The sequence below is a fragment of the Cyprinus carpio genome, chromosome B8 (assembly GCF_018340385.1).
Source record: "Cyprinus carpio isolate SPL01 chromosome B8, ASM1834038v1, whole genome shotgun sequence".
Lineage (NCBI taxonomy): Eukaryota > Metazoa > Chordata > Actinopteri > Cypriniformes > Cyprinidae > Cyprinus > Cyprinus carpio.
Window position 1 is genome coordinate 7,843,984 of NC_056604.1, and position 18,641 is coordinate 7,862,624.

Sequence of the window (18,641 nt, forward strand, 5' to 3'; positions counted from 1 at the left end):
GGTCTTATTTAGTCATAGAAGAGACGCTAAAACGTGACCACAGCGAGGTGAAATTTATCATGTTAGCATATTAACGATATTAACATATTAACTAATAAAACAAATAATTAAAAATGTCTAGAAAAAAAGTAAACACTAGACTGAACCCAAACAAGGTTAATGACCTAATATAATAACAATAAAAAGAATCAAAAATAAAGCATAGATATAAGATATTGTTGAATCTGCTCTTTAATTCATTTACTTCTATCTCTCTCTCGGCTGGGCATCTGAGCATTAATTATAAAGCGAGTACTCATGCAGCCTGCCGCCTGTAGCTCCATTAATAAAACATCCCAACAAAGGATTTGAGAACGAGAAAGAGCCTTGGTTCAATTAATAATCATTTCAATTTCAAAGTACTTTATTGCCACAATTGGTCTGCATACAATATTGCCAAAACGCCAAACGTCTCTCTCTCTCGCTCTCTCTCTCTCCAACACACACACACACACACACACACACACACACACACACACACACACACACACACACACACACACACACACACACATACACACACTTTAATTTGTTCATTTTAATTTGAATTGCTGATTTAATACATTTCATAATTTACTCTGCACTGTTACTTTGTCGTTTTACTTTTAATTTCATTCTGATCGTTTAACTGTTTATTTTGCTAGTTTATTTGCACTGCTGTTGTTTTGCATTGCACAGTTTTTATTTCTTTATTTACTTATTTTGTCATGTTAGTATAGAATACTAAACTGCAATTATAGAGTGGGAAAGCAAAAATGAGGTAAAAACACAAGTAAGTTAAGTTATTAAATAAATAAGAATGACTTGTTGACACAGACTTACGTGGACTGTGTTCATGCCCTTTACGGTTCTGCTGCATCCAAGTGAAATTAGTGACAATGTTGTCCCCTCTAGTGGAGGAAAATGGCATTGCATCCAGCAGCAGTCACATCCCATGTTACTGCCCAAGGTGTCTTGATTTCTGAAGCCATTCGTGATAAAAGTGATGAATCTTTTACAATGCAATGAGCTGATGTCTAACATAAAGACTGTATATTTTAAAAGTGCCCTCTCACCCCGCTGATGCAAACAGACCATTATACCCAGACCAAAAAAGATCCTACTGGACTGAGCGGAAATTCTGAAATATAAGAATTTTAGCTTGAATAGTATTTGCTTCTAAGAAAATTCTTCTTTGACTGGTTCCAAATCATCATAGATCTTCATGATTGCAATCCTATTAAAATCCTTGAGTCAGAAGTGGAACAATGTGCAGTTTTCCATTCCTAGCTATGAATATTCCATACTTCTTCTCAAAGGCCTGTTTTAATGAGTTAGATTCAAATACAGGTTTTAATGTGGATGGAATGTGCTGTATGTAATCCCCTGACATAATCTGCTTGTGAGCCTACCTCTCCCTCTCTTTCTTTCTTACACCAAACACATGATTCAGATCAAGCCCCCTTTTGAGGCTAGGCTAAATAAACGCACAGAGGAAGTACAATCTGGGACAAAGTTCAACCTCATGCTGTTCCCAGTCCGGTATCTATGCTAGTCACCATTTTACAACAAAAAAACGTTATGTGATGGACTTTGCTTGCTCTTTTGCAAGGCTCCCTGCCAGATTGGGAATAAAAACCGCACTGTTATAGGACATTCTTTCACACCGCAAAACTTCTCTTTAGGACATCGCCACAAACCAGGTAGAGTGTTTCATTTTACTTGTCTGCATGCTTCAGATTTCCATTTTCAGAGCTGGGTAGATTACTTAGAAATTGTAATCCGTTACTGATTCCTAACTACATGACAAAAATTGTAGTTGGTAACGAATCTATTACATTACAGATTTAAGGTAATGTAATCAGACTACTTTTTGATTACTTTTAGATTACGTTTCGCCTAAGTCGTTTATCATATTGATTTAAATACCATATTGATATAAAAATACAAAGAGTAAGAAAATATATTCTATTCATGGTAATTAATAACAGGAAGTGCATTAAACATTACTTCAAGGTTTCCCAAACTGGGGTTTGTAAATGAGCTGCAGGGGCTTTATGAATTTAATAAAAAGCTAATAATGAATTAAATCCTAAAAATGGAAAATCAAAAGAAGTCATTTTAGAATAACATCATTTAAAATAAAACACTTCATTTGTTTACATGGCATGTGAGCATTAACCTACAGAAAATCGTGAACATGCAAATGCGATACTTAATTATTAAAATATTTATTTTTAAATCTCAGGGTGCTTGAAATAAATCTAGCCTATATTAGTTGAAAGATGTTCAGATGACAAAAACGTTTTGGAATGCCTGCATTACATGTAAATAAGAAATTATGTGAATTTGTGTGTTTTAAAATTGTACATTCTTTGTGTGAATGTCCACAAAACTGGAAGACTTTCTGAGTGTACATAAGCAGTAGGCTATCTTAGAAAGGAACATTTAAAAGATGAAAAAGAGGAATTAGTGAGAATCAATAAATTATGAATAATTTATTGATATTGTGTGAATAATATGTAGTCATCAATAAAAAAAAAAGTAACTGTAGTCTTATTACAGTATTTTAAAGTTTCATTTAATCCAATTACAAGTGCTTAATTTTTGGAATCTGATTACATAATCCAAATGACATGTAATCAGTTACTACCCATCTCTGTCCATTTTGCAGTTTAGTCAATGGACATATTAAAATAAATTATTACTATTGCACAGTGTCATTCAGAACAATGCACACTTGCAGTATTTTTTTCTGCAATGAGTTATTACAGTTATCAATTTAAACACATCTTTGCAAATCACTAAACTGCTTTCACTGTGCAACCTATTTAGCCAGAACAGGTTTTGATGCTCAAGTCATTGGTATGCAAAAGTGTAATCTCAGATGAAGTTACATGATCGGTGTACCCTGATATCTTTAGTCTCTCTCGTTCGTTCCCACTGTGAACTCTTTAAACCGTACATGTGTTCAGCTGAGATTGCGTAGTAGTGCCAGGTCAATGTGCAATGATTCTCTCAGATAGGGTAAAGGGGGCAGGCCCTGCAAGTGACAGACGAGAGAGAGAAAAATAAATAAATGAATGAGATAGCGATATCAGTTTGTAATCATATATGGTTTGTGTATAATACTTATATTACACTAACTATACGATATTTTCAAAAACATATTATACACTGCCTTCTTTCTGTAATCATACTAATCTGTCCATTTATTACAGCTTACAAAATAGCAAATTAATGTGATTTTGAATAAGTAAATAAATAAAAATACATACATTAAAAAATAATATCTTAAATTTATTTTTTGAAAGTCCAAAAGGTCCAGAAAACATTGGACCCACATTGGTTTCTAAGTTATAAGCACAAGCTATATTTCCATTGGCCATATTTTGATTATGACTGCCTAACCAAACATATATTTTCAGACAATGTTGCTGCATCCCCAAATCTTTGTCCTTGTTGCCTTCCTTTGGAGTGTCCCACCACTTTCCCTGGCTGGGAAGATCCTGGTGTACCCAGTGGATGGAAGCCACTGGCTTAACATGGACATTTTGCTACGAGAGCTTCATCAGCGAGGTCACAAACTGACAGTTTTACGTTCTGCCAACAGCTGGTACATCCCAGAGAACACCACACACTATACACCCATCACTATCCGTGCCGATCATCTCTCCAGCCTGGAGGACCCCGAGTACATGGCGTCCTTTCTTAAGAGAAACATTGACATTCAAAGAGGGGAAGGATCTGTTTGGTCATTCATGGCCCTGCAGAAAGAAGTAATTACTCTTTTAGAAGATGCTCACAAGTCTTCTGCTGAGATGGTGAGGACCATTCTAGAGGATAAAAAGCTTGTTAAAATACTCAAAGAGTCCAAGTATGATTTGATGCTAACTGATCCTGGTTTTGCAGGAGGGGTCATATTGGGCAAGTACTTGGGTTTACCAATGGTGTACAATGTACGATGGATAACAAATGCAGAAGGGCACTTTGCAATTGCACCCTCACCGCTTTCTTACATCCCAACTATTGGATCTAGGGTGACAGATAAAATGAGCTTTGCAAATAAAATGAAGAATTTTTTGCATTATGGAATCGGCCAATACATAGACCACTTGATCACAAGGCCTCTTTATCAAGGAGTTATCAGCGAACACATAGACCCAAACACTAATGTGTACTCTCTGATCCAAGGAGCAGATCTGTGGCTCATGAGAGTCGATTTTGTATTCGAGTTTCCTCGTCCTACTATGCCCAATGTGGTCTACATTGGAGGCTTCCAGTGCAAAGCATCCAAACCCCTACCAGAGAAATTGGAGAAGTTTGTCGAGAGTTCTGGAGAGCATGGGGTGGTGATCATGTCTTTGGGTTCTCTGCTTGGAAGTCTGGGTCCTGACATATCCGAAGTCATCGCCTCCGCCTTTGCTCGCTTGCCACAAAAGGTGATTTGGAGGCACGTAGGGGAAAAGCCATCTACGTTGGGGAACAATACACTGATAGTGGACTGGCTGCCTCAAAACGACCTCTTAGGCCATCCTAAAATTAAAGCTTTCATCACCCACGGAGGAACGAATGGAATCTACGAGGCTATTTACCACGGCGTTCCGATGCTTGGACTCCCGCTCATCTTTGACCAGTTCGACAACATGATTCGCCTGGAAGCCAGAGGGGTGGCTCAAGTGCTTGACGTCACAGCCCTGGATGTAGCTACCCTAACACAAGCCCTAAGGGACATACTGGATGAAAATCAACCCTACCAGAAGAACATGCGCAGAATGTCAAGCCTACATCGTGACACTCCGCTCAAGCCAATGGACAGTGCCATCTTTTGGCTGGAGTTTGTCATGAGGCATAAGGGTGCTGCGCACTTACGCACCGAGTCCTACAGACTTACTTGGTATTCCTACTACTGCATAGATGTGTTAATGCTAATAATGAGTTTGTTTACAGCAGTCTGTGTGCTCTTGATGTTGATGAGCAAGGCATTGTTGAAAGTTTTTGTCAAGAAAAGAAAATCCAAAAAAGAGTGAAGTCATGTCTTTGGTAACACTAGTTTTTTGCTAAAGGCTGATATCATTAATGGTGCTCTATGCACCATTTCCAATGTGGAAAGGTTTGGTTAGTTAGCATGGCTCTGTTAACCCCTGCTGGTAGATGTTGTAACTACTCCATCTGGTTTTAAAAAAAATCATTCTCCATTGATAATTTGACAAGCAACATTTAAAGCGCAAATATACCGATGTATTAAAGTAGACCTTTTAGAAACACATGGGACTGTAGACATACTTTTGGTGCCATCAGCCAAACAGTGTTGTTCACAGTGATCAAACAAACAACATCTGCCATGGTTTGAAAAAAATGGGTAATCTTCTCAACTTTTGGTTGAGAATGTTACTAAGGTCAGGCTGTTCAGACAAACGGCAATGTTTTGAGAACGCCACAGAGCCAGCATTTGCAGTTTTTGGAAAAATTAATCTATGAAAGCCTAACTTGAAATTTCAGTATACATAAAATTACACGCATCATACAAATACATTTGGTCAAGTAATGTGTTGCTAACAGGATATTTTTGTTTTTAAAAAAGGAACTGCAAAAGATTGTATTTTTTAGTTTGTTTTATTGATTTGTACAGACATTGAATGAACCAGCTCTCTATTATGCACGTAAATATTTCACTTAACACAACCACCGGCATGGTCAACAAAAATAAAATTATTCATAATGTGACAGATGGCCGATGATGCCGAATGTCTCCTACATTTTGGAATGGTGTATAACTATACAGTATATGGTTACAATAGGTGAAATACTTGAGAGAGAGTAAAAAATAAAGTGCTCCGTCTTCATCTGTTCTACTGTGTCACTTTGAGAATACTCATCTCACCTCTCCAAAAAGTAGCAATCCCATTTCTTTCTCTATGAAAAACAAAGTATAAAAAGGTTAGAAATGTCTAGCTATCTCAAATCTACAGACCACAGCTCAATTGTCACTGTGTGATATTTAAGGGGATCAATGTCATATACATGCAAGATATAAAGACAAACACTTGAACACAATCAATAGAACATGTAACCTATATAATAGATACCAGTCTGTAACTCTGTTTAGTTCCATTAGGAAAACATTACAAAATGCTTTTCTTCCTTCTGTAGTAATAATAATAATAATAATAGCAGTAATTGATCCACAGCTAACTTTTCTAAACATCTGTTCCACTCACCCTACAAGTGACCAATTTTCTTTCAATATTTAAACAGTTTCATTATATCTTAACAGATGGAGGAGAGCATGACTAAGAGAGAGAGAGAGAGAGATTAAAGAGAGAATGAATGTCTGGGAACAGCTTTGGTATTTTAAAAGTATAGCAAAACATCTCAAGTCAGTCAAATTATAGATCTTCCTGTGACTGCATGTTGCTCAGGCATTTTTCTTTCACTTCAGTCATGTTAAAACACAGGTTGCACTTTAGGTTGGCACATTTTGTGTCATCTTTCAAGACTTGTTGGACAGAGGTTACAGCAGATTATTTCAACATATAAACCCTGGAAGAGGCCGTTTCTCAGGACACATTTGCTTGAATTCAAATGAGTAGAAATTATAAATATAGACAAGAAAAAGGTTCAGCTTCTTTCATGTGTGCTGCATTGTGAGATCACATTTTAAACTAACGATAACAGTATAAATAATTAAATAATCGTTTTTTTTTTTTTTTTTGGATTGAACAAAAGTAGCCAATTTGTACTGCCGTCACATGCATTTGAACTTTACAAAGGCATATCTCTGTATTATACCGTTAGTGATGCAATTGACGCTCTGCCCAGTAATTCAACCAATAAAAAACAATGAAACGTAATTTCAGAGTTAAGTTGATCTAATTTTGGATTTTAGTTGGTCTAGAGTGGATATTTGTATTAATATTTTTCCCAAATGTCTTAATCTTTTTGGATATTTCGTGTAAAAGTGAATGTTTGTTAGTTTTAAGTTTTTTCATAACCAAAAGAAAAAGAAAATTACAGGGACATGCATAAAAACACGAACTGCAACAAAGCATATCATAAACCATTCTGAAAAACAATTATCCATGCTTTGGAATCTTATTTATAAATTTGCATAAACCAACCCAATTCTGCAATAATTTCAGTAATGAAACAAATGGAGAATGTGTTCTCTATAAAGTAGTCACAATTCAAAAGTGAAGTGCAGTGTTGCAGTGTGCAATGAAGATTTTGTGTGGTTTTTCAAAAAAACGGAGATTCTGCTTATGCAAGTTCACATCCAGAAAAACATGGATGGCTTAACAACATTGACAGGGGAATTATTCCATAATGAATAGAAGCAATGTGACATTTTAAAGGCAAACCAGTCAATCAAACCTTATGCAACCTGTCCAAACCTTATGCAACCACTTTATTAAACTTTGAGGCGAACATTTCATTTAACCAAGAGAATTTCAGTAAGGTTGTGCAACAAGACTTAAATGGAAATGTAGCACAAATAAGAAAAAAAAACTAATTCACACAGGCCTAAAAACAAAAGGATTAGTGTCAATTACGCAGGAATAAAGACGAAAGAAACTAAATGCCTTCTTTGTCCGATACTTCCCCCTTCATCTTTTATTTCCACAACTTGAGATACTCAAAATAAAACAGAAATAACGTGACTTTCCAGAACACTTTTCACGCCTCTTTCATCCACATTTGCTACAGATGCAAATCCCAGCCTCTTTGTAGGTTATCTTTCTTTTAAGAGTCACTTCCTCTCTGTTTACACCCCCCCCCCCCCCCCCCACCATGTATACCTTCTCATTAGTGTCCAATCTCTCATCAGGGTCTCTCTGAATTTCCTCCACTTACCGAGTCAATCCCACCACTAGGACAAGGGACCCTCCCTGCTCCCCGTCCCTGCACTGGCACCTCCCGCCACCAGGTTCCTCAGCAACTTCCTCCTGCCAGCTTGGTAGTCTTCCTCATCCACGTTCACCAGGAGCTTAATGGCCTCGTGGCCCACTGCCTGCTTCAGAGAGTCCGTGATGAAAACGCCCTTCAGGGCTTCCAATAGTGAGCCGTTGATGTAGTCCCGCCAGAAGGCGTCCAGGTAGGTCAGCTCTGAGAACTTGATGTCACATATGATGGAACCCAGGTCACGGGATTTAAGGATGGTGTTGGCCTGGTTGAACCGCTCAAACTGCCTCTCTAGCGCCTCCTGCTTGTTTGAGAAGACGTTTCCTTGTAGGGCTGACTCGTGCTGACAGTACTCCGCACGTACCCTCAGTCGTATGTCTGTGAGACAAGGAAGGAGGTTCAAAAAAAGTGGCTTTTATGTCTACATGCAAAGGACACAGATTTCAGGAATATTGCTTGTCAGTGGTTATATGCTCAAATGGCATATCTATGGAGAATAATGGCAAGTGCTGGCTAAAATGTTCAGTTTTAATCTGACTGACTGGCTTTAAAGAAACTTTCAAAGAGGCTGCCAAGATTTTACAAACAAAGTGTTTTATTTAAGTCACTTCTTATAGGGAAAATTTGGGGAGGAGTGCCACCAAGTGTGTTTAACTGTGAATACAAATGTGTTTTATCATTGCTTGAGTGTGTAAATAAAACTAATTTTTTCTGGTAAAATGGTGGGGTTATGACCCAATTAATATCTCATCTCACAGAGTCAAACCTTCTCTTTCTGAGCCATAAACTTGTGTGAGCATCTTTTTCATTCTTTAGCAGATTGTTGTCTTACCACAGGTCTGTTTTTCTCTGCAGTCCGCTGTCGTGTGAGATCTCTTCCTTTTCCTGCTCGGCGGAGGTGGGGTTGGTTTAGCACGGGGTGGGCATACCTGGGGTCCTGATGGAGGACAGCAGATCAATGGCTGGTGTCCTGAGAAACAGAACATTGTTAAAATCACTACCACAATATCTGTCTTGCTTTTAGTACATGCATTTCCAACTATCATGTTTAGGTTAAGACTGGAATACACTACGCAGCTTTTGCCTCAATTTGAGATCGTCAGAGAAAGTCAGATTTTGGGCAGCTGGAGTTGACAAATTTCACAGAAAATCATGTAGTTTATGATAAGCACAGACTCCGATTGTTTAGCTTCAGACTACAGTTCTATCCATTTGGAAGCCATCAGACGTGTTTAATATTTTGACCTGGTTTAAGAATTTGCTGAAAGTCTGGTAGTGTGTGATCCTGATCCTTTGTAACCACTTACAAACCCAGCAAGTGGATGATGCCATACAGATTCAAAATCTGTTCATATTTTAAATGTTGTGTAGTGTATTCCAGCCTTCTGTTTTTCTGGAAATTCTTCCAAACCTATGGTGCGTTTGTCACATTGGAAAGATCGTATTTAAGAGTTAAACACATATGAATGCCACAACAATTAACTGTAATTATGAGAAACTCAGGATTTCCTTTAAGTCCCGAGTTTGCAAGTTAAGGTTTCAATAAATCTAGCTAAACTGCATGTACAACATATGATTGATTAGAACATATAACTATTAAATTTACAGCACTTTCATAAATTGAATAAAAACAAAGCAAAAACAAAACTGATGTACATTATTTATTCATCATTAGGGCTGTTGCGGTGAAGGTAATATTGAGTGGCTCAATAGCATGATATGCGGTATTATTGCCATATATATATATATATATAAAAATCTGTGTGTGTATGTGTTACTATATAACGAGTTCATATTCAGAAACCACTGAAGCCAAAACCAAATAGCATTGAAACTGGAAGTGAAATTAACAGAAGAGAATGACAAAATAATGGACCACATAACAGAACTTAAAAATGACAAGATTGTTAGGCTATTGTTAGCCTGTGTGTATAAGAGTTAGTTCTGATCCTCGAATCCGACTGGACTACAGACTTTCTACTGATATTTCCATCTGCGTGCGTTCTAGACCGCTGTCAGTCAGTGCAGTTAGATTGTAGCCCCACAAAGTGGCGGCAAGGGGCTGTGTTTGAGGCTACGTTTACACGACAACGGTGTAGTCAAAAATGGAAACGTTTTTTCCCCTTGCGTTTTTAAAAAGTACACACAACGTTCACGTACACACAACGTTTTCAAAACGATTTATGTTTACACATATCCGCGAAAATGGCCAAAAATGCTGTATTACGTATTACGATTTTAATCATTCCAGGAGAATTTTTTTTTAAAATGTCCATTAATATATTTTCTGAATTAAAAAGTTGCCTAGTATTATTTAAAATTGGACATTCAATTAAAATACGTTTTATACTCAAAAGATTTTTACACCTTTCACAGACCGGATTCTCTTCCCCTTTGAACAGATAAGAATGACTGAGTCTTGTATGACCATTTCAACACCTCATTTACACAACCTGATCATATCGATTTTCAACATTATAACAGCTTACCCAATACTTAAACTTAAATACTACTTTACTAAGTATTAATAAGCAGTAATTAGTAGAATATTGATGCAAAAGTCATAGTTAATAATTAGTTAATAGTGAGAATTGGACCCTAATCTATAGTGTGACCAGAATAATTTATGTAGTCACTCAAAAGAATTAAAAGAAATATTTCATGTCTATCCTTGTATCATTAACTTGTCGAGGTTGATAAAGGATTTAGAAAGTAATCAGTGATAAGTAATTCAATACTTTTTGGAGAGAGTAATTTGTACAGTAATCTAATTACACTGTTGAAGATGTAATTAGTAACTAGTAATTAATTACTTTTTTTAGAGTAACTTACCCAACACTGGAGAAATTTTAGTACTGCATCTCATGTCTCCGATGAGGAGAGGAAGGGGTGGTTATTGCTGGTTATTGTATGGATTAAAATCGCAAAACATTATGTTTTCTAATAAACGCATGAATTGCATGTGTTTGAACAGTGCTGTCTTGTTAGCCAGGGTTCAAAGTTCAAACCGCAAGGGAAATCTGCGCTGAAATTGTGTTACTCTTCAGTTGCTCAATAACATTTTTATGAATTTTACAAGACATGTGACAATGTGATACATGCATCTTCCCAAATAAGTAATGAGAATAATTTCTAAATCTGCTGCTGTAAGCAAACAGCAGCACTGAGGACTTCCTGCGGATTTCCATCAAAATAAAGCACCATCAACTTTCATAAATGTTAGTATTGTAATTTCACTGTTGTTCTGTTACATAAAATTAAAAAGTAAAACAATAATAATGATAATAATTACAACAGCTCTATTAATACATTTATTATAACAATTTCACACAGTGTTCAAATTGGGATCTGTAATATTATTTAATGTTTTAAAAGAATTCCCTTCTGCTCAGCAAGGCTGTATTTATTTGCATGCCTGAATCAAGAAGGGTGGGGGGGGGGGTCTCAAAAATAGCCACAAAATATTATTTTACTAACTTATTAATTGTGCTTTGTTGGTATAATGTCTGCTAGAATGTTAAAAAATGTTCAGTGTTAGATAAGTTTTTTAAATTTTTGTTTTGTATTAATGTACAATGTTTAAAAATAATAATTTATTCCATGTAGTGTTCATTTTATTCATTTAACATTTAATATTAGAGGCATCCAAGTTATTTGACATATTTGAAATGTGGTGTTAGTTTTTTGGAAAAGGATGGAAAATGCCCTTCATTGTGTTTGCACTAATAAATGCTGCTGCCTGCCAGCTGCAATCACCAATAAAACGTGGTTCCATATTTTTTCTATATTGTCATAAATATCATTATCGCAAATATTCTTGAAATATGATATAATTTTGAGGTTATATCGCCCACCCCTACATCAAAGTACCATTAGACCTGAGAGCAGACAGCTCCTTATGCTTTTGAATTGCTCTCGCAGTACTTTGATGTCATACACTGATAGGTCTGCGTAGCGCCGCTTCACGTCCAACACAAGTATTTGCATTGCTTTGACCATTCTTTGTAGATCTCACACAACACGATTGGTCGATTAGGTACACTGCCTGCTTGCTGCTGGTCAAACTACTTTTTGATCTTTACCTCAAGCAAAAATGACAACAGGAAAACGAAACCAAACCCTGAATATTTTAGCCAATATACAAATCCTGGCCAGGACGTGTCCGTGAAAAAGGGCACCTCCGGTAAGCCTAGTTAAAAGATTTTGCTGATCCAAGAAAAGGTACATCGCCATATGGCGATAAACCAAAGTGACAAACACACCTGATTTCATAATTACAACTTCCCTACTCAGAAATATGAACTTTCCAGGAGGACTTGATTGGACCATTAGCCACTGAATTAGACACGTCTCTTTAAACTGAAACCCAGCCCACTTCAAAACCTAAGCTTCCTGAATGCCATATATGTGCTGAAGCACACCAAATGTTCTGACTGGCTAATCAAGTAATTAGACCTTTAATTAGACAACACCAAAGTGCTTTCAGCACCAATGAGAAGTCTAAAGCAATGTAGCACCCACCTGTTCTTCTGTGAGGAGTTCCCTGCTGGGCTTCTCCTGCTCCTCTGGGAGAAACATAACGGACTGACGTCTCCTCCAGGTATTTATCCACTGGATCTGGGCACACTGGAAAATAATTTGCAACATGTTACATGTGCACCTTGCCAAAACATATTGCAGAGTGAAGAAACTGTAGCTTCACTGTACATAATAATCATCTCTGAAAAGTGTAATTGACGAAACCACAAACCTGTCTGTCTCTTGCGCAACGTAACGTACGGCAGCAGGTCATGGCGGGTGATGATGCGGAGCAGCTGAAGAACATGCCGGAAGTTTGTCTCGTCACATCGCCCCTGACGCTCCAGCGCGAGCAGGAAATCCCGCCCGCTCCGTATCCCTCCTCTCTCGTACTCGTCAATAACGTCCACAAAAAGGAAGGACAGCACACGTACGTCACGGTGTGTCAGCTGCGCACCCACAATATCAAACATGCGGTGAAGAGAGTAAAGCCCATATGCGTCATCCACAGCCTCCTCCGGCCACGGCTCCACCCGGCCGGACGCAGGTCTCCGAGACGAGGAGGAAATACTGCAGGACGCCGGAGCCAATCGGCTTAGAGAAAGCGCAAGAGAGTTACCATGAGCTGCTGCAGATGAGGATGCTGCAACCCAGCCTCTCCGAGGAGAGGAAAGCCCGGAGCGGGAATACGACTCTATCGGGGAACGAGAAATGTGTTGCCTGCCCTGACTTGATGAAGAGTTCTGTGGCGAGAGGAGGGCAGGGTTGGCATTCCCATGCTGCTGTGAGGTCATCACTCTTCGCTAAGCGGATGACGGGTGAGAGGACGGCGGAAGGCCCTGTCAGCAGTGTGAAGCAGCTCTTACAGTGTCAACACACTCGGCCCACAGCTCTCACCTCCAACTTCACTCTAGAAGAGAATAAAATTAATGTTCAAGCATTAGGTCACTGACAACACCACAGTTTTAAAGATTCATATAACATATTGAATAATAAATTGCCGAACATTACCACGTGACCTGGGTTAATTTTACACTGCTTTTTAAACAGATCTATTGCTCAACTGTTTTTTTAGACTTAATGTCAGAGCTGTCATTGCTCAATCACGCAACAAATCAAAACCATGCAGGTCATGTTTTTACATCACAACCACAGATTAAATCATATACATTATATATTCTGATTTCACATCTACATATGAAAAAACAGATTATATATATTCTAATTTCTCATTACAAACCATAAAGTTTATATATTCCCATTTCACATTTACGTATAAAACAAAGATTATACATTCTAATATCAATTTAACACATACAAATTCTGGAATCACAACCACATCATAGCCAGATCATAGATCATAAGCATTCTGATATCACATCAACATTTAAAGTTTTTATATGTTATACTCCGATATCTACTAAAAACATTTGTCATTTATTTATATTCTGGTATCACATCTAAATTTAAAATAATATCTAAACATCAAATCAAGCATTTATTCTTATATAACATATTCTGATATACCATCTACATTTAAAATCACACCTATTATATATTCCGATATCAGATCTACATATAAAAACAATCACATTAACATATAGATTAAATATTCTGATAACTCATCTACTTTTACAATCATACAGATTATATATCTGATCACATCTACATATAGTAAGAACCTATTTGAAGTTTAACTACTATAGAAAACTTGCATTTAACCCTGTTTGTTCAGTATGATCTAATAAATCTAATAAAAAAATGGTAGAAAAAATATTTAGGCGGAGGGACAGTGAGGTTACTGACCTGGTTAGCCTCCTAATTAACATCTAACAGGTTTAAGAGAGAGAACATCAAAATAGCAGAATGCATCAATCATCTGACTTCCATATCATGGCTTTTAAAACACCAACATATGCTCTTTTCATGTGCAAGTTTAAAGACTAGAAACGACTGATGAATAAGCGGTTACACATCAACAGTCTTCTGAAATCTGTCTGGACAGCTGTGTGTTAGCCTGATGCTTAGCATTCACAAGGAGTGGCTGAAGAACACCGTGATCTTTTAAGAAAACGTATATTTTACTGTCAATATTTTATTGCGACCCCCTCTAATGTTTCTATATTCCTACAGAAACTTAAACGTTATTTGTTATTGATATAAAGTTCGCTTAGCAACTGCCTGTTGGCTTGCTAACGTCAACAGCGTGTAGCAACACTGAATGTACACAACTGTCTTACCTCTTCGATTTCATGAAGCACTTTACAGACACGGGACGTGGACTCTGCTCAGAACCGCGGCTTGGTCCTCATACATGTACAAAAATCGTGTGTGGGGATAATTTAAACGGTTTGGTGAAGCTTGATAATGAGCCCATGTTTTGTTCCTCTACTAAAATGTAGGTACATCCGGGACATGGGCAAGCGTGGGGCAACATCCGGGGAATGTAGGAAACGCTTCGTCTTTACAGAAATAACACTAAGCTCTCGTGATGTGTAAATAAGCTTTTTTTTTCAGTAACAAATAAAGGTACAAGAAAAAAAGTGACTCAGAATAGATCTTTGTATAGAATATAAATATTTATTTTTTACTGATAAAAAAAAAAAAACACAACAGTGCATTTCCCCTTTACCTAATCACCATGGTAACCAGAGTTTCATCCACTGATCTATATATGATATATTATAGATCAGTGGTTTCATCCAAAATACAACTAGCTTCCTAATCATTATTGCTAATGTAAAAGCTTAATAAAAATTGGCTAATTTTAAACCCTGTAAAAAGCTTAAATAATCATTTTGCTTAATTTCTTTCTCTCCACTTGGATGATTTGAAGTCAATAAAATCAAAATTGATTTTAATTTGAATTTTTTTACAGAAAATTCACTTTTAGCAGATATACTTAAAACTTATGGTCTATTCTGCTAAAACAGTCACCTGCAGCTCACTAATAAGTAGCAAATCACATGTTTGTGGGTTACAATAAATGTTTTCAACATAAATAATCCTAAAAATCTAACACAAACCTCAAAATGTCCTCGTTTCGTGATCATATATGACGTACATGGTACACTGCTGTGAAAATGTATTTGCCCCTATCTTTATTTGTCTCTTTTTGTGCATATTTTATATTAAATAGTTTTAGATGCAACAAAGGCAACACATACAGTTTCTATTTTTATTTTTTTGTTTTATTAAAAAAAATGCTGAAAGCAGCAACTGCTGCAAAAAAATTCTTATGATTGGTGGTTATTATTTTTTAGCAGTAATTGTTTTTTTATTTTGTTTCTCTCTGTTTTATTGTATTATTTTTTCAGCATAGGCTAATAATTAAACCGGAACCATATGCTAACATTAGGGGAATGTTCTGTGTCTGCTGGGTGTTGGCTATTTAAAAAAGATGAACTCTTAGATATTTCCCAGAATTTCTTTTGTAATAGACATTGCATTAGCACAGGAAAGAAATCTGCACTTGTCAAGCAATTTAATGGTGTTTTTGTAACTGTGGTGTAAACTGGTAATATTAGTAATAGTATGTGCCATTTTAGTTGGAAATGTGAAAAGGACAGTCATAAACATGTGAACACCTTTACTATAGCTTGACAAGGCTGGGAGACAAAACAAGACCTCCAGGCACACTGAAGAAAGTGAGGAACCACTAATATATACAGTACTATTACAGATCAGTGAAGAACCCTTTTCCATGACATCAAACAGGAATTAATGAGTGTGTGAGAAACATCATTAATCAAACATAATATATTAATATTGTGAAAATCTGGAGTATTCTGTAGGTTAACTCGATGGCACAAGGTAGCTAAATAATTGCGTAGATTCCACACATTCCTTGTTTTTGGGCTTCCCGGGAATCTGTTAAAACAAAGGAATCAACATCATGTCAGAATAGCCTAAATAAAATGTACAGAACACAGAATGTCTATGATGTTAAATTATAGCTTCCTGATTCATGAACTCACCTGATTGCACATAGCTTTACCGGAGCGGACAAATGTGGCAAAGTGCTCACAGTTGTGTGTGAAGAGTTTGTAAGTAAACTCTTTGTCCAGTAAAGCATCTCGTCGTTTTCTAATTTCTTCCACAGGTGAAGGCTCGAGATCGTGCCGGTCATTGCTCACTGCAACACGAGCTCCTTTTGGCACGTTAACTTCAGACAGAAGCTGACGCCTTATCTTAGTTTCTCCAAGCAAAAGATCACCACAAACAGGGAAGATAGCCTGCAGACAATTTCGAAACGTACTCATCACCTGAGTTTCATCTGGAAAAAGAACATTTGGTATGAGACAGTTTGCAAGACATATACACTACCGTTCAAAAGTTTGGGATCAGTAAGACTTGTAATGTTTTTTTTTTTAAAGAAGTCTCTTCTGCTCATCAAGGCTGCATTTATTTGATCAAAAATGCAAAAAGAAAAAAATTGTAATCTTGCAAAATGTTATTAGAATATAAAGTAATGGTTTCTATTTAAATATCCGTTAAAATATAATTTATATCTGTGATGCTAAGCTGAATTTCCAGCATCATGACTCCAGTATAAAGTGTCACATGATCCTTCAGAAATCATTCTAATATGCTGATTTATTATTAGAATTATCAATGTTGGCAACAGCCAAATATTTTTTTGGAAGCTGTGTGGAAGCGTTTTTTCAGGATTCTTTGATTAATAAAAAGTTAAAAAGAACAGCATTTATTTAAAATAGAAATCTTTTCTAAGAATATATACTACTGTGTTTGGGGTCGGTAAATTCCTATTTTCTTTTTTTGAAAGAAATTAAAGCTTTTATTCAGCAAGGATGTGTTAAATTGTTAAGAAGTGATAGCAAAGATCTACATTGTTAGAAAAGATTCATATTTTGAATAAATCCTGTTCTTTTTAACTTTTTATTCATCAAAGAATCCTGAAAAAAGTATCACAGCTTCCAAAAACAATATTTGTCAGCGCAACTGTTGATAATTCTAATAATAAACCAGCATATTAGAATGATTTCTGAAGGATCATGTGACACTATACTGGAGTAATGATGATGGAAATTCTGCTTTGCATCACAGAAATAAATTATATTTTAAAGTATATTAAAATAGAAACCATTATTTTATATTGTAATAACATTTTGCAAGATTACAGTTTTATTTCTGTATTTTGGATCAAATAAATGATGCCTTGATGAGCAGAAGATATTTCTTTAAAAAACATTGCACGTCTTACTGATCCCAAACTTTTGAGCGGTAGTGTACATATATATGTATGGATACATATATTTGTTTTTGTTTTTTTACACTTGTGAAAAGGCATTTAACAAACAAAACAAACAAACAAAGATCAGATGTTAACATTTTGTGGCAACATATTGGGGTAATTTCTCACAGTGTAATCTGACTTGTACAGTAGTCTATATTGGTGTGTTTTATTAATATAGCATGATTACATCGTATATAGAAATAGTAGCCTATTAATACTAAGGTGAACGTTCTCGTGCTTACCGGCAACCGAAAAGTGAATGACGTATCCATCTCCGTCATACACGCCCCAGTGTGCGTAGCCAATGGGGTACGAGAACTCGATCAGATCTCCGAATTGCGCGGTGGATACAACCTGCTCAACCTGTGCATGACATTTTTAGTCTGTCAAGATTACACCCGTTTACATCTGTTACAGGTTTTAGAACAAGTTTGACAACATATGACGGCTGCATTCTTTAAGGACGTTACTTATAACCGATTTATAATCACTTTTCTAACAAAGTAATGATTCTCAGTTAATAGCTAATCATATAACTTAGGCCAATTACAACACACTATTCTAATAAACTAGTAATGTGTAATACGTAATATTTAACTAGTAATAATAAACTAGTAATATGTTCTAATAGAACACATTCTAAGATATTTCTAATAGAACCTCGTTCGAATTTGAAGTCTTAACTTGAAAAATCCAACCGTTTAAGGTGACATGAATAGATAGGCTAGTACTGAAATATTCAATTATGTCATTTACGCATCAAGTTAATTCTGTAAATATTAGCAAACTTACCTGTTCTTTGTAGTCCATCTCTCGTGTTGTTTAGTCGTTAAGAGCAGAAACTATAAGCAAAGGATTTAAAATGACTCTGCCAAGCCTCTTAGGCGTGGTCATGCAACCAGCAGTAGGACTTGTTTGTGAAGACATTCTCCTTTCAGTGTTTTAG

At 36.4% G+C, this 18,641-nt stretch overlaps 3 protein-coding genes across 3 annotated transcripts; 1 reads left to right on the forward strand and 2 right to left on the reverse strand.

Annotated features, from left to right (window-relative positions):
- The first annotated feature begins 1,515 nt into the window (after positions 1–1,515).
- On the forward strand, positions 1,516–5,725 carry LOC109064551 (UDP-glucuronosyltransferase 2A1-like). The gene is made up of 2 exons (XM_042729481.1): positions 1,516–1,721; positions 3,447–5,725. Exon 2 carries the CDS (start codon positions 3,450–3,452, stop codon positions 5,046–5,048), a length of 1,599 nt encoding a protein of 532 aa, XP_042585415.1. The 5' UTR covers positions 1,516–1,721; positions 3,447–3,449; the 3' UTR covers positions 5,049–5,725.
- On the reverse strand, positions 5,619–14,872 carry LOC109064552 (death effector domain-containing protein-like). Its single transcript, XM_019081596.2, has 6 exons — positions 14,679–14,872; positions 12,671–13,348; positions 12,442–12,546; positions 8,753–8,890; positions 7,873–8,298; positions 5,619–5,934 (listed from the first exon to the last, which is right to left on the reverse strand). The coding sequence occupies exons 2-5, from the start codon at positions 13,230–13,232 to the stop codon at positions 7,889–7,891; spliced, it is 1,215 nt and encodes a 404-aa protein (XP_018937141.1). The 5' UTR covers positions 13,233–13,348; positions 14,679–14,872; the 3' UTR covers positions 5,619–5,934; positions 7,873–7,888.
- An 853-nt stretch (positions 14,873–15,725) lies between these two features.
- On the reverse strand, positions 15,726–18,619 carry LOC122138226 (phospholipase A and acyltransferase 2-like). The gene is made up of 4 exons (XM_042729484.1): positions 18,488–18,619; positions 17,938–18,058; positions 16,416–16,714; positions 15,726–16,308 (listed from the first exon to the last, which is right to left on the reverse strand). Exons 1-4 carry the CDS (start codon positions 18,503–18,505, stop codon positions 16,234–16,236), a joined length of 513 nt encoding a protein of 170 aa, XP_042585418.1. The 5' UTR covers positions 18,506–18,619; the 3' UTR covers positions 15,726–16,233.
- Positions 18,620–18,641: the final 22 nt, after the last annotated feature.

Coding starts and splice junctions, on each gene's coding strand:
- LOC109064552 (XM_019081596.2), bottom strand. CDS start 13,232: ATGACCTCACAGCAGCATGGGAATGCCAACCCTGCCCTCCTCTCGCCA. Junction 8,891..12,441: donor AACTCCTCACAGAAGAACAG/GTGGGTGCTACA, acceptor TCTGTTTCTCAG/GACACCAGCCATTGATCTGC. Junction 8,299..8,752: donor CAGAGAAAAACAGACCTGTG/GTAAGACAACAA, acceptor CTTGTCTCACAG/ACATACGACTGAGGGTACGT.
- LOC109064551 (XM_042729481.1), top strand. CDS start 3,450: ATGTTGCTGCATCCCCAAATCTTTGTCCTTGTTGCCTTCCTTTGGAGT.
- LOC122138226 (XM_042729484.1), bottom strand. Junction 16,715..17,937: donor CATTCACTTTTCGGTTGCCG/GTAAGCACGAGA, acceptor TTCTTTTTCCAG/ATGAAACTCAGGTGATGAGT. Junction 16,309..16,415: donor GTAAAGCTATGTGCAATCAG/GTGAGTTCATGA, acceptor TTGTTTTAACAG/ATTCCCGGGAAGCCCAAAAA.